At 36.6% G+C, this 15,612-nt stretch overlaps 1 protein-coding gene across 3 annotated transcripts in view; it reads left to right on the top strand.

Moving 5' to 3' along the window:
- The window catches only part of LOC145984977 (uncharacterized), a 106,785-nt gene that overhangs the window by 26,604 nt on the left and 64,569 nt on the right, over positions 1 to 15,612 (top strand). For all 3 annotated transcript variants that reach the window (XM_083118434.1, XM_083118433.1, XM_083118435.1), the window contains exon 3: positions 419 to 495. In XM_083118434.1, coding sequence (XP_082974560.1) covers positions 419 to 495 — 77 coding nt within the window. The remainder of the gene's footprint in view (positions 1 to 418; positions 496 to 15,612) is intronic.

Here is a 15,612-nt window from a genome sequence, read left to right on the forward strand (position 1 = left end):
ACTGTATTTGAATGAACCCATAAAAGAGGCAGAGAAGTGATGTAAGAGAAGAAAAATACAAAAAAATAACAATAAAAGAAGATATGCATATGCATAGTGGGAAAGGAGTAAGAGATGATGTGTTTTATGTAAACCTGTTTTAATTGTTTGTTAGTGAAGAATCCCCTGCTCTCCGAAGGTTGAGGCATTGATATCTTTTACCATTTTACCCTACAGCTAAATTTATTCATTGTGACAAGTGAGCTAAAATGGATAATTGCTAAGAATTTTATGTTATATAATCTATTTTTCCTTTATGTTGACCCCACTCAAGAATAAATGTTCTCACTTCGAATGACAGATGACAGGATGGTACCTGGACAAACTGAGCACTTGTCTTCTTGCATATGTATTTGTCATTTTTTATTTTGCTTTTCAGTGAATACATTAGGAATCTAAATAATATCTGCTACTACACAAGCAGAAGGAAGATTGAATTTATTCAGAGAGGCCTTGGTAAGTAGCTCCTTCTGCTACTCTGTATAAGTGCTGTTTTCATGATTATTGTTTTTATGGAGCAGGTGAGTAAAGCATACACCTGCCGCAAAATGACTTTGGACCTCATAACAAAAGCACAAAAAATTACATCTTTATCACAGGCCAGAGGCTAAGTCCCGAATCATTGACTTGTTGATAAAAGCAAGAGACTTGGTAGGATTAATTGTTCTATCATTAAAGATATTTTCAGTCGAGTAGCCAATCGATATCTGCACTCCGATGGCCGTCATCTTGAAACTGATTCCCCATGTTTAATATTTTTTGATTTGATATATCTCTGGAACGGTGTCTCCCATCAACGTCCGGTTTTCTCACAAATGTTCCAAATAGTGTAAACTTTCATAATAAATCAATAAATATATTTTTTGAAAAATAAGAAAAAAGTTTTTTCAGGAAAACTACAAAACATTTTATGAGAATACCTGCGAGTTGAAAGTCTTAACAATGATACTTTTTTTTTCAAAATTTATGTTCATTTGTTTGTAAATTGTATTTCTCTTAAAATGTTATTTAAGGTAAATTTATAAATCTAGAAAAAATAGATGTCAAGTTCGTCTAAAGACTTCTAACAAACACTAAGTAATCTTATAAAATAGAAAAATGTCATTGTTCGGTTCGAGAATTATTAATTAAGACTTTCTGAAAAACTTTTATTTCTTATTTTTCAAAAATAGATTTATTGATTTATTATGAAAGTTTACACTATTTGGAACATTTCTGAGAAAACCGGACGTTGATGGGAGATATATATGAAATCAAAAAATATCAAGTATGGTGGATCAGTTTCAAGATGGCGGCCGTCAGAGCACAGATATCGATTTTCTACTAGACTGAAAATATTTTTAATGATAGAACAATTATTCCTACCAAGTCTCTTGCTTTTATCAACAAGTCAGTGATTTGGGACTTAGCCTCCGGCCTGTGATAAAGATGTAATTTTTTGTGCTTTTGTTCTGAGGTCCGAAGTCATTTTGCAGTGGGTGTAAGTATCGGTAACTGTGGGATAGGTAGGAGTATTAGTATCTGTTCAAAGTGTTACTGGGTCAGCCATCACCTCCTGGAGGTAGAAGGCTGCCCTATGACACCATGCCGACAGTCCCTTTGAACATCATCCAGTGCTGTTTGTTCATAGCCAAGTTTACAATATTCCTTGTACACCAGAAATGTTACGTAGGATTTTGTAGAACAAGCATAGCAAATAATGAGATACAAATCTGCTGAAAGTGGATTAATTTAGTACTCGTATACAAAAATATGAAGTAATATGGACATTAGGATAAACATGTAATTTTTTCTTCAAAATCTAGTGATTTATATTTATATGCATTTTTTATTCCATTAGCACTGAAACACATAGAGAGAATTTTATTAATACAAAAATTTGGGAGGATATACAGATTTTCAGATAAACAATTTTTGTAACACAGACTGTAAAGATCAATACTTTCCCCCTTGTGCTTGTTCTGGCATTTACACTTTTCATTCATTCTTATTGTCACATTTACCCTGGAGAGGCAGCGAAGAAACAGAAAAATCTATTTGTTTTTTAAAAAATTGTAATTGTTAAAGGTTACATTTTTCTTAAACTTGCCTCAATGCCTCTTACTTATTCACTCACCAAGACAATCACTTATCTCTTGAATTCAACTGGCCAGGCAGACTTTTATATTTCTGATATCGCAGTGGTAGCGTCATCGCCTCATATTCAATGGGTTCCAGGTTTGATACCTGGTAAAGGTGCATAGTGGTTCGTATCCCACTTTCAACTGTACGTCCAGTCCCGATTAGCCTTATTATGCATAAAGTGGACTTAAAACACCAACTGAAATCAATCAATCAAGACTTTTACATTTCATTAGGCTATTTTAGATCTACGTATGTTACCTTAAATTTTGAAAATCACACCTAGGGACTCGTAAGGTTCTTAGAGAACCACAGCGTAACATAATTTTGAATACAGCCATCGTGTATGGATAGTATCATTTTAAGTTGCAATGACCAAGATCTTTAGAACTTTAAAAATGTTATCTACATTCTTGTTTTTGTTGATTATATATCGACAACTCTCTCTCTAGTCTTCTTAAACCCGAAGGTTCATGGCTGCAGCAACACAGGCCTTCCACCTTTCCCTATCTTGAGCAAGTTCTATATACTCTTTTCCATCCCTACCCATTTCCCTTAGGTCCATCTCAACGTTGTCCCTCCATCTTCGTCTTGGCCTTCCTACAGGTCTCTAACCATCAGGTTTCCCAACAAGAATCCTGTAAACTCCTCTTGCCTCTCCCATTCGTGCCACATGGCCTGCCCACCTAAGTATTCTTGATTTAATTATTCTAATAATATCTGGACATGAATGCAAATTATGTAGTTCTAAATTATGTAACCTTCTCCACTCACCTGTCTCCTCATCCCTTTTAGGTCCAAATATTTTCCTAAGGATCTTATTTTCAAATACTCTCAGTTTATGTTCCTCTTTCAAAGTAAGGGACCAAGTTTCAAATCCATATAATACTACAGGCAAAATTACTGTTGTGTATATTTTAACTTTTAGTTTCTTAGATATTAAACGAGAAGACAAAAGTTTATGAAGAGAGAAGTAACATGCATTTCCTGAATTAAGCCTACTTTTTATTTCCTCTTTAATATAATTTTCATTTGTTAATATTACTCCTAAGTATTTGAATTTGGAAACTGGTTCAAACGAGTTGTTATCAATAATTAGATTTTGATTATTACCTAACACTTGGTTTAGGCCTGTAAGCATATATTTAGTTTTCTCTTTGTTAACTTCCAAACCTCTCTCTTTAGCAGTTTAGAAAAATATTTTAGCATTATTCTTAATTGTATTTATATCATCCCCTAATAAATCTACATCATCTGCATATGCTAACAACTGAGTCATACCATTTAATTTTAGTCCTTCGTTAGTTTCTTTTACCTTCCTAACAGCATATTCTAAGGCAAAATTAAAGAGCAATGGAGATAATGCATCTCCTTGTTTTAACCCATCATGAATTGTAAATTTGTCAGACACATTAATACCCACACAAATTTTAGTTTCTGTTTCACTGGTGCATACTTTTATCATACTAACAAGCCTCTTAGGTATTCGAATAATATATTATATAATTTATCTCTTTTGACCGAATCATATGCTTTTTTGAAATCAATGAATAGCTGATGGACATTTTGATTATATTCCCACTCTTTCTCAAGTGTCTGACTGATGTGAAAAATTTGATCTGTAGTTGATCTGTTACGTTTAAATCCACATTGATAATCACCTAAATTTCATTAGCATATGTTAAAAGAATGTTAGACAATATTTTGTATGTTGTTGAGAGTAGAGAAATTCCTTGGTAATTATTGCAGTTCATTTTATCACCTTTTTTACACACGGGAACAATTATGGATTCTTTCCACTGTTGAGGGATTTCTTCTTTATTCCATATTAAACAAATTAATTTATGAATTTGACATATTAATGAATTTCAACCATATTTAATTAACTCAGCTGGTATTAAATCAATGCCAGGTGCTTTGTTATTCTTTAGCCTTTTAATAGCATCTTTAACTTCAATCAAGTTAGGTTCTGGAACTAAAGGTTCTGCTGTGTGTACTTCATTCATTTACTTCTGATTTATCTCCTACATGGACATTTAAAAAGTGGCTGCGGTGGCTCAGTCGGTAACACGTCTGATTACCATGCTAAAGGTCCCGGGTTCGATCCCCGGCCGGTTCATATCCGGGAACTTTTCTAACGATGGAAGCGGCCCCGACGCCCACCCAGCGTCGAATAACATGGGTACCTGGGGGAAACCCTGGGGGGTAAAGGCGGTCAGGGGCGTGATGCTGATCACATCACCCCCACTCACGACCGGATCAAGAAAGTGTGGGGCGTTACCCCCACACCCCCTATACGCCTTCATGGCATGGTGCTAAGCACAGGGGAACACTTTACCTTTTTTTTATGGACATTTAAAAGGTCATTAAAGTAGTTCTTCCATCTATTTAGAATATCGCTTGGGTCAGCTAGAAAATCACCATCTTTATCTTATATCAAGTTTACTTTAGGTTGCCACCCCTTTTTAAACTCATTTACACCTTTATATAAATCTCTGATATTTGTATTTTTGCTGTTTGTTTCAATTTCGTTAATTTTGCTTTTCAAGTAATCTCTTTTTTTACTTCTAAAAGTGCGGTTAACTTCTCGCTTTATTCTATTATAATTGTTTAGATCTGTATCATCAGAGTTATTTAACCACCTAAGTCTAGCCTGATTACTTATTTCTATTAGATTATGACATTAATTATCAAATCATGGCTTACTTTTTCTCGGTTTATGGTATCCTATATCGATAACTGCTACTGACAAATCTAAGTGCATGACTCTTGCATGATACTTCATTTTACAACCTTCCTAATTACTATCTTGAGACGAATGAACTGAGGAGGGTTTATCCAATATTCTACCGCGTGATAAGGAACCCCTATCTGTTTCCCCAAACTTGCCCCTTAACTTCCATCTAAATACCGAACCGACAAACCCGTCCCTATTCGCCTCGCCAGTAGCATAGGTAGCTATGACAAGTGAGCCACCGCTGAATATTTTCCAAAAATTTAAAGTATTAATTGTGAAATTTACACAACCTGCCAATCCAACTGAACCTTAACTTTAATCTATCATTACTATCTGGGACACCCTATATATATATCCCACACGTGTGCACTTTCTTAATTTTCCTTTAATTAAATTGTCAATAGATTTCTGTTTATTTCTAAAGAGGATAATTAATTATGATCAGTGTGAACCTGAATTCCCTCCCTCCTGGAAGAGAAGACATTTATTAACACACAAATTATTAAATCTCTTTACACTGATAAATGATTTAGGTGAATGTGTAACACCAAGGTTTCGAAAAGCACATTTATTAACATAGCAAGTAATAAAAATAATGATCTCTTTCAGACATGAATTCCTTTGCAATAGGAAATTTAACAAATAAAAAAAAATGGATAGATTTCAAGTTTAACTAATTTACGAAAACATGTCTTCAAACAGCTTGTTTAACACATTAAAGCTGATAACAGCGGTGATAGATTCCACCCTTCAACTATAGGTTACTCATGTTTTAGAAAGGTCACATGACCTGGAGTGACAATCACAACGATTCACTTTTACCATTAAGAAATATGAAATGATAATTTTATTCACATTATAGGTCCATATTCATATCCCTTTCAAATATTAACGTTCAGCAAATTCCCGTAATCGAATTGTTTTCAATATGACGAAGCCACATCCTTTGTTATATTCCTAGGTTCGTGACTCGAGAAGTTCCCATATAATGACCATAACACAATGCATGCATGCTTCAATCACTGAAACGTTATGTTTCAAAGCTTCTTCAACAACCACGCAGTTGTCACTTCAATGCTAGAAGAATTTGGTACTTACATTATTGTTCCGAATACAAACCATGTGACTCGGACAGCCAGCAGTGAATTTCACTTATCCTGCAATCTGACAATCGTTCGTCTCGTTACATGATCATGTCCGTATTTCCCGAGCTCTTGCGCTTAGAACTTGATATCAATAATAGCTTGTACTATCTTTACAAATCCGATATCCTTTGATTTTTCACCGCTCGTATTTACTTGCTACTTTCTCGTTCTCCATCTTCTTTTCCAGATGCCTTCCCCGCGTTCAAAAAGTTCCAGTTCCGGTCAACACTTTTTTTTCTTCTTCTTCTATTTCTGAGAGATTTTATGCACACTAAATCTCATTAAAGTCAATTACCATCTTTCAATTTAAGCACCCATTAAAGACATAATCTTTCAATTAGTTACATAATTATCACTTTGCCGTACCAGTTATCTCGATGACCAAAAATAAAATATTCAAGTAATCAGCCTTAATTTACATACCAATACACATCATCTACGTACAGAGAAACCGCAAAGCCCATCTATTGAGCGAAAATCAAACTATTTGCGACAGCGCTGCAGGCTACTGCCACCTAGTGAGTAAATACTGTACTCATTCAAACAACACGTAAACTATTTACATCGAGTCGTATGAAAATTACCTACACTTTTGACATGAATTTTAAAATAATAATTACAGTCTGCATTTCAAATAGTGTTTATAACAATATTCGTTATAAATGGCGCCCAACAAGGGCAGAACCCATACAAAACACTTCACACAATATAAATGAGCAAAGCGCTCTAATATAGAACAACGGCATATACAAAACATAATGATTAAGTTACCTTATTTACACCAACATTACGCATTCTGCACAGACTATTCATTTGAGATCTTCTTAGAGAGTGGGAATTCTCAGGTCACACTGGTCACTTCATCCATGCATACTCTGTGCATATTGACTCAGGAGTAGGACATCCATTTACAAGCTAGCCCGCTGTAAGGTTGCACCCACTTGACAAAGGAGCCCACCGCTGGTTTACCTATACTTGGCCCAAGTAACGGATATAAGTTCCTTTATCCCTAACCCTTACAACTGAACTACATCTTTGTTAGAATGATCAGTTTTGCACAAGTCTAAAAGATTAGGCTTAATATCTCTAATGATATCTAATCCCATAGCCATAACCTTCTGCAACCAATATTTTAATTTCTCCTCAGTGCAACTCCACACTTTACAATTTTCAATGGAATGATTTACCAATATTTCTCCAGTTAAGCAATCTACCAAATTTAACGTAGAATCATGGGTATTTTTTATACATAAGTAAGGTCCTAAGTAAAGTTCACAATACTTTTTGATAATTTTGTCACTTAAGTTGCCAAGTTGATGGTTTTTAACAAAGACTAAATTCCCCATTTTAATAGCTGGTCTGTTGAATCTTCTCTCATTGATTTGATTCAGCTTATTTCGTCTTTTAGAAGAACTCGACCAACTTGCCATCAGCAATTTTGAATCCCAAGTGCCATTCCCAACATCGTGAAGTATAGAATGAAAGTCTACAAGTTTTCTACTCACATTCAGTCTCAGTTCAGCAGGAGTGAAACCTGTTTGTGACGATACTGAATTATTCAAAAGGAAGAGAGCTTGCTCAATCCTCTCAGGCCATTTTGCATGATTATCGAAACATAAAACCCTCATAAGCCTGTTTAGTTCACTATGGTAACGTTCTACCATATTTGAGGAAGGATGATATGTTGGAGTATATGCAACCTTTATTCCCCGCTTCTCCATCGCCTCCCGAAACAACTTTGACCTAAATTGTGGTCCGTTATCTGTAAATACTTGCATAGGTATGCTAAGATGTACAAAATAAATTTTTATCAATTTCGCGATGACAGTTTGAGCATTACTATTTACAACTGGATAAGCAACTAAGTATCTGGATGCGGCATCCAATACCGTGAACAAGAATCTTTCCTTTTTAGGCCCCGACGCGAACGGTCCTTGTAAGTCCAAAAACAAAGTATGGCCTGGTCTATCAATTATATGAGACCTTGAAACAAATTTTGACGGATGCTTATTGGGTTTCGTTCTTTCGCAAACATCACAGTCCCTGACAAAATCTTTGATGTCATTCTTCATGTTCTTCCAATGAAAACTTTTGAAAATCAGCGCGAGAGTTTTAGCTACGCCGAAATGTCCCGAGTCATCATGACAATGTATTAAGATCCTACCGATCAAATTTATTGGTACACAAATCCTCAATTTACTCGGATCATGAAAATCCTTAATATATAAAATTTCGTCCTCTACAACATAAGTTTGGCCCCAAGACCTTGAGCGAGACACACTGGACTGTACCTCTCCCAATATGTGAGAGATAATTTCTTTCAGGTAGGGATCTTCCCTTTGCGCCGAAACTAATTCCTCCTTGGTTAAGTTTAAACTACCTAAGGATAAAGCACCTGAACAATTAACGTTAAACTCTGAGAGGGTCACACCAGGAAAACTACGACTAAGAGTATCAGCCACGACGTTTTCTGATCCCTTACAGTACTGCACCACAAAAGAATATTCTTGTATCTGTATAAACCATCGGGTGAGTCTGGCGTTCCAGGTATGAGCGGTCTCGAGCCAGGTAAGCGCCTTGTGGTCAGTGATTACAATAAACTGCCTTCCTTTGAGAAAGGAGGAGAATTTTGATATCGTAAAGAGTATTGCTAAAACTTCTATCTCAGTCGAAGTATAAGATTTCTCATACGATTTCAACAACCTGCTTACAAACCCCAAGGGTCTGATATGTTCGTCTACCATCTGATAGCAGAAACCGCCTATGCCTACCAAAGATGCATCGGTCTGAATGTAAAATTTTTTCTCAAAGTCCGGATAAAACAAAGTAACCTCCCTTTTGACTACCTCTTTTAAGTCTTTAAAAGCAACATCTGCTTCAACACTCCATTTCCACTTACTTTTCTGTTTGAGAAGTTCATAAAGGGGGTGTGCCAACATTGAATAGTTACGAATATACTTGCTCAACCAATTGAAGCAACCCAGAACCTTCTGTAGTTGTTTTAGGTTCTCCGGCTTTGGTAATTGTTCTATGCTTACAACATAGGCTGGATCTTTATGATAGCCTTGAGTGGATATGACATGGCCAAGAAACTTTAACTCTTGTACCACAAATTTGCACTTTTCCACTTTCAATGTAAATCCTGCACGTTTCAATCTGGACAGCACTAGCCTTACATGCTCAAGATGGGACTCGAAATCTTGGGATTTAATGATTATGTCATCGACATATACAACAGTGAAGTCGCTAAAGGATCCAAGAACACGGTTCATCACATCGACAAACACTGAAGTACCATTAACTGACCCAAATACCACTCTCTTGAATTGGTATAATATCCCATCAAACGAAAAAGCCGTATATTTTCTACTGTCTGGATCGAGAGGAACTTGCCAGTAGGCATTCCCCATATCAAGGGATGTGAAGTATTTGCACCCCTGGAATGATGTAAGTAACTCATTAATCTTCAGCGGTGCAAGTTGCTTGAGTTTGACATGCTGATTGATCTTTTTTAGATCAACACATAACCTGATAGCACCATCGGGTTTTGGGACAACTAGCAAAGGTGAATGGTATTCTGAATCAGAAAGTTCTATTACGTTCCATTCCAGCATCTGATTCAGTTGTTCCTTTACCTTAGCACGATATGCATATGGAATGGGATAGTTTTTTCGTACAATGGGTTCGTTCGTGTCTAGCTCCATCCTATGCACATATTCCTTGCATAAACCCGGTACTTCGGTAAACATGTCTTGAAACTCTTGTAACATTGCTATTAATTGCGAAGAATGAGATTCGTCTATAACTAAGGATCGTTTAATTTGGTCGCCGAATTCAGAAAAACCTTTGCTCGAGGAGTCTTGTGAACAACAAACTTCTCTTATACTTAAATCTTGAGGACTTGGATCGACCTGTTCTAGTGGAGTAAACCTCAGGAAAACCTTACCATTGGGTGTATTATAAAAAAAGGCATTTAAATCAAAATTTAGTTCACCGTGAATTTTGTAGATAACATCTAAACCCAACAACAATGGTACACTTAAACTCCTTACTACCACTAATTGAACAAATACGTCATGCCCACCTAAACTAATCATTAACTTAGTGATTCCATCAACTGCTTTTGATTTGGTTCCTGTATAATCAAACAGCCTGATGTGTGAAGCAGGCTCCAATCTTGGCCTAGAAATAATGGAGGACAATTCTTTCCACGCATCATAAGACAGCAAGCTCAGTTCAGCCCCACTATCACAGAGCGCGTTAAATTCCCTATCAAGAATTTTTACTTTTATCAGGGCAGAACCTTTATCATGAAAATCTACATTAATCGGTATTTTAGAACTAATCTGATCACAAAAATCGGAATCAGAATCACTATTGTACATATTTACAAATCGAATGGCAGGAACGGTTACTGCACTCCCGCCCCCTGCGCATGGACGAAAGTTCCCCTGACGTTTTCCGAACCTCTACTAACAACTGACTCCCGGGATTGCACACCCTCATACTGGACCCCTGACTCCACTACACGTTGAGTTTCACGATTAGGTTGGCTCCTACCCAAATTCTGTAAGACCCCTACTTGTCTCAAATACTCCAGTGCTAGTAACATGCCATATCGGTTCCAGTGCACTTTATCTATTCTCCTATGAGAAGGATTGCCTAAGAAACTTTCAAACAGCTCCTCACGGATATTAGTATTATCTATCAGAAACAACGGACTCAGGTCATGTACCTTGACAATATCACCCTCCTTAAGAGAGCGAATGAACTCGTTAATTTCGTGCCATTTCCGCCAGACAATACCATCTTTGGATTTCATAACTTTCGGAATGGGTGGAAGACAAAGAAGTGTAATATCCTTAACTCTTTCCTTTAAAAGATCAACAATCTCCTTCAAATTTCTTTTAATTTCATCACCAGGCCTAAATTTTAATATATCATTTGTGCCTACCATGACCACAACAGAATCAGCCAATCTAGGAGCAGACCTTATACGTGCTTTTAATTGTTCGGAAGTTTGACCACTCACTGACAAACCTATTCGACGGTTACCGTCCTCATCAATACTGACTTGATGGTCACCAAACTTTTGTGCTAATCTGACAAACATGCTGTCACCAATGAACTGTTTGTCTTCTAACATGGGTCCAGACAAGTCAATCCCAGAACCCCTCGCACCCCTATTTATGGACGAGCTGGTATTTACAGGAGGATTACTTTTATGATCACCCACATCACCCCCTACGATGTGAGATCTGCTTCGTTTCCCTGCCACGAGTTCTCTGGAATGAAGGTGGTACTAGATCGAAACATGTTTGACTTTGGACTAGTCCGCCCATCTTTCCTGACCGCCAACGGTGACCTTTTCTGAATTTGAGAGTCACCCTTAAGAGAAGCATCAGCATCCTGAGAATTTATAGACACCTTATTTACCCCTACCTTGTTGCTCTTTGGCTTGGAGAAAGGATTCGGCTCCCTTTTCAAATTTACCTCTTTTAAGGATTCGAAATTCTCAATTGCATGGATCGCATCAGAGAATGAAGAAAGGTCAGCCATTACAAAGTGTTCTCTCAATTTGTACGGTAATAACGTACTGAGCTGAGCAATGATTTGTGTTTCCTCTGCATTAGGTTGAATTGATCTAAGTAATTTATAGTTCTTTGAGAAGAATTGCAAGACACTCTCCTCTGAAGAACGAACATAAGGGGAATTCAAGATCTTAGCTAGGCAAGAGCTACGCCACCTCGAACTTTCATAATGTCCAATAAACTCCTCCTTAAAGTGCTTGTATGAAAGAAGGTCAGCCTTTCTTCCATTGTACCATACTTTAGCACTATCTAGCAATAATTTTGGGACATAATTAAGATACTCATTTTCGTCTAAATTGTACAAACTCAAAAGTTCCTCGACCTTTTCTAAGAACTCGGTTGGAGTGACATCTGTGATAATACCATTGAATTTAGGAAACTTCAGCAAGTCTTGCGGCTTAACCTGAACTACATTCCTGGGTGACGAACGACGAACCTCTCGAACAACTGAATTATCCTGATCACCACCCTCTCCTAGGTCTACCTTATCCTTATGCTTCAAAGATTTTCTGTAGCGGGATTTAATGGATCTCCTTTTACTACTAGAAGAAGCCCCTTCCCCTATTTCCACGTTACTACTCGAAGAATCTCTACTTATTGCCCCCCTCGCTTGGTGAGAGCCAAGTTTGACCATAACATGGTTAACCTCAGCATCCGAATCCTCCGTCGAAGTTGCCTTATCAACCCCACGTTTTCGGGAGATCAAACCCCCTTTCAAAAGATACCTTTCATTTTCCACTGTATCATGATTCGTCCCCAAAGAACGTCTATCTTCTAAACAAGTGATCATGTGATTGAATTTTCCCATCGACATATCTAATGATTTGAGGGTAGAAAGTATTTCTGTTGACACCATGTCACCACCCAGATTACTTTTCACCCCACACTGGGTTGCAGCTTCCTGAACAAACATTTGAGATGAAGAAGGTTCGACCCTCTCAGACTTCACGCGATCTACTAGCTTATCAACCTCTTCCCTCGTTTGCAGCGCCACCGGTACTATTTCCCCTTTACTATCCTGTACTCTATCTCTGAACTTCTCATCTATCTGACCCTTAAAGATCTCAAACTGTTCCATCTGCCCTATTTTCATTTGATCCAAAACTTCATGAACACCCTGTACCTCATCATCTAGTCTGCTAGATAATGCATCATATTTTTTCTCTACCGCCTCTGCCCTGGTCATACACTCCACGCGATACTGGGATACGCAACGCCGAAGTTCTTCAGTTTCAGATTTCAGTTTTGAAATATGATCCGCGGTATCTCTTTGCATTTGAGCCAGGTCAGATCTGAGTAGCTCTGTAGTCTTTTCATGACTCGCTTGTAACTCAGACCTGAGCGATTCGTTTGATTTTTCAAAGTTCTCTTGAGTCTCTTTCTTGCTCTGTATAACTAGAGCAAAGAGGGCCTCAAGAGTTACTGGTTCCTTTTCAGTGCCCATTTTACTAGTCAAAAAAAAAAAAATTATATAAAAAAAATTAAATCAAAATTCACTTTTTTTTTTTTTTTTTTTTTTTTTTGTAAAGTTACAACTGTAGCCACTCAGCCACTGAGTCTCATAATCTTATTGAGACGAATGAACTGAGGAGGGTTTATCCAATATTCTACCGCGTGATAAGGAACCCCTATCTGTTTCCCCAAACTTGCCCCTTAACTTCCATCTAAATACCGAACCGACAAACCCGTCCCTATTCGCCTCGCCAGTAGCATAGGTAGCTATGACAAGTGAGCCACCGCTGAATATTTTCCAAAAATTTAAAGTATTAATTGTGAAATTTACACAACCTGCCAATCCAACTGAACCTTAACTTTAATCTATCATTACTATCTGGGACACCCTATATATATATCCCACACGTGTGCACTTTCTTAATTTTCCTTTAATTAAATTGTCAATAGATTTCTGTTTATTTCTAAAGAGGATAATTAATTATGATCAGTGTGAACCTGAATTCCCTCCCTCCTGGAAGAGAAGACATTTATTAACACACAAATTATTAAATCTCTTTACACTGATAAATGATTTAGGTGAATGTGTAACACCAAGGTTTCGAAAAGCACATTTATTAACATAGCAAGTAATAAAAATAATGATCTCTTTCAGACATGAATTCCTTTGCAATAGGAAATTTAACAAATAAAAAAAAATGGATAGATTTCAAGTTTAACTAATTTACGAAAACATGTCTTCAAACAGCTTGTTTAACACATTAAAGCTGATAACAGCGGTGATAGATTCCACCCTTCAACTATAGGTTACTCATGTTTTAGAAAGGTCACATGACCTGGAGTGACAATCACAACGATTCACTTTTACCATTAAGAAATATGAAATGATAATTTTATTCACATTATAGGTCCATATTCATATCCCTTTCAAATATTAACGTTCAGCAAATTCCCGTAATCGAATTGTTTTCAATATGACGAAGCCACATCCTTTGTTATATTCCTAGGTTCGTGACTCGAGAAGTTCCCATATAATGACCATAACACAATGCATGCATGCTTCAATCACTGAAACGTTATGTTTCAAAGCTTCTTCAACAACCACGCAGTTGTCACTTCAATGCTAGAAGAATTTGGTACTTACATTATTGTTCCGAATACAAACCATGTGACTCGGACAGCCAGCAGTGAATTTCACTTATCCTGCAATCTGACAATCGTTCGTCTCGTTACATGATCATGTCCGTATTTCCCGAGCTCTTGCGCTTAGAACTTGATATCAATAATAGCTTGTACTATCTTTACAAATCCGATATCCTTTGATTTTTCACCGCTCGTATTTACTTGCTACTTTCTCGTTCTCCATCTTCTTTTCCAGATGCCTTCCCCGCGTTCAAAAAGTTCCAGTTCCGGTCAACACTTTTTTTTCTTCTTCTTCTATTTCTGAGAGATTTTATGCACACTAAATCTCATTAAAGTCAATTACCATCTTTCAATTTAAGCACCCATTAAAGACATAATCTTTCAATTAGTTACATAATTATCACTTTGCCGTACCAGTTATCTCGATGACCAAAAATAAAATATTCAAGTAATCAGCCTTAATTTACATACCAATACACATCATCTACGTACAGAGAAACCGCAAAGCCCATCTATTGAGCGAAAATCAAACTATTTGCGACAGCGCTGCAGGCTACTGCCACCTAGTGAGTAAATACTGTACTCATTCAAACAACACGTAAACTATTTACATCGAGTCGTATGAAAATTACCTACACTTTTGACATGAATTTTAAAATAATAATTACAGTCTGCATTTCAAATAGTGTTTATAACAATATTCGTTATAATCTATAAATAAATTATTTCTTGAAAATACGTACAATATATAACTAGTCTACAACTACAAATAAATTAAAACATTCCAAATGTCATTATATCAAAATGTCTTATGCAAATTAAAACACCAGGAACATAAGTTTCATGAGTTCCTTCTCCAAATTACTGGCACACACACAATGTAAGTAAGAACTAAACAGATTCATAAAAATTAAATCACCTCAAAGGAAAATTTAATCCTGTTCTCGGTTTCGTCACAAGTTTCAAATGTTTGTTGCGTTATCCATCTAGTGACGAGTTGAAAATATGTTTCCCGTTTTTGGTTTCATCACTATTTTGAAATAAATGTCTCATTCTTGGTTTCATCGTGAGTTTGAAATGAATGTCTTGTTCTCGAATTTCTATTGAACTGCAAATGTTTGTTTTGTTTTCAGTTTCGGCTCGAGCTGCAAATGTTTGTCTCGTTCTCGGTTTTGTATTGAGTTGGACATTTTGACTCGGTTTCATGACCCATTTCATGACATGGTTTTCATAAGCATTTGATTCTGCTTGTTCATTAATATATTTTATCAATTTACTATATAATTTATACTCATCATTGTGATTAACCTAATATTATTATAGGCTTAGAGGGAAGCATCAAGGGTGAGTTTTCGTTTATTTCAGTTACACATAATGCAGCATA

This window comes from Lepisma saccharinum, chromosome 3 (genome assembly GCF_977018435.1).
Source record: "Lepisma saccharinum chromosome 3, izLepSacc3.1, whole genome shotgun sequence".
Taxonomy (NCBI): domain Eukaryota; kingdom Metazoa; phylum Arthropoda; class Insecta; order Zygentoma; family Lepismatidae; genus Lepisma; species Lepisma saccharinum.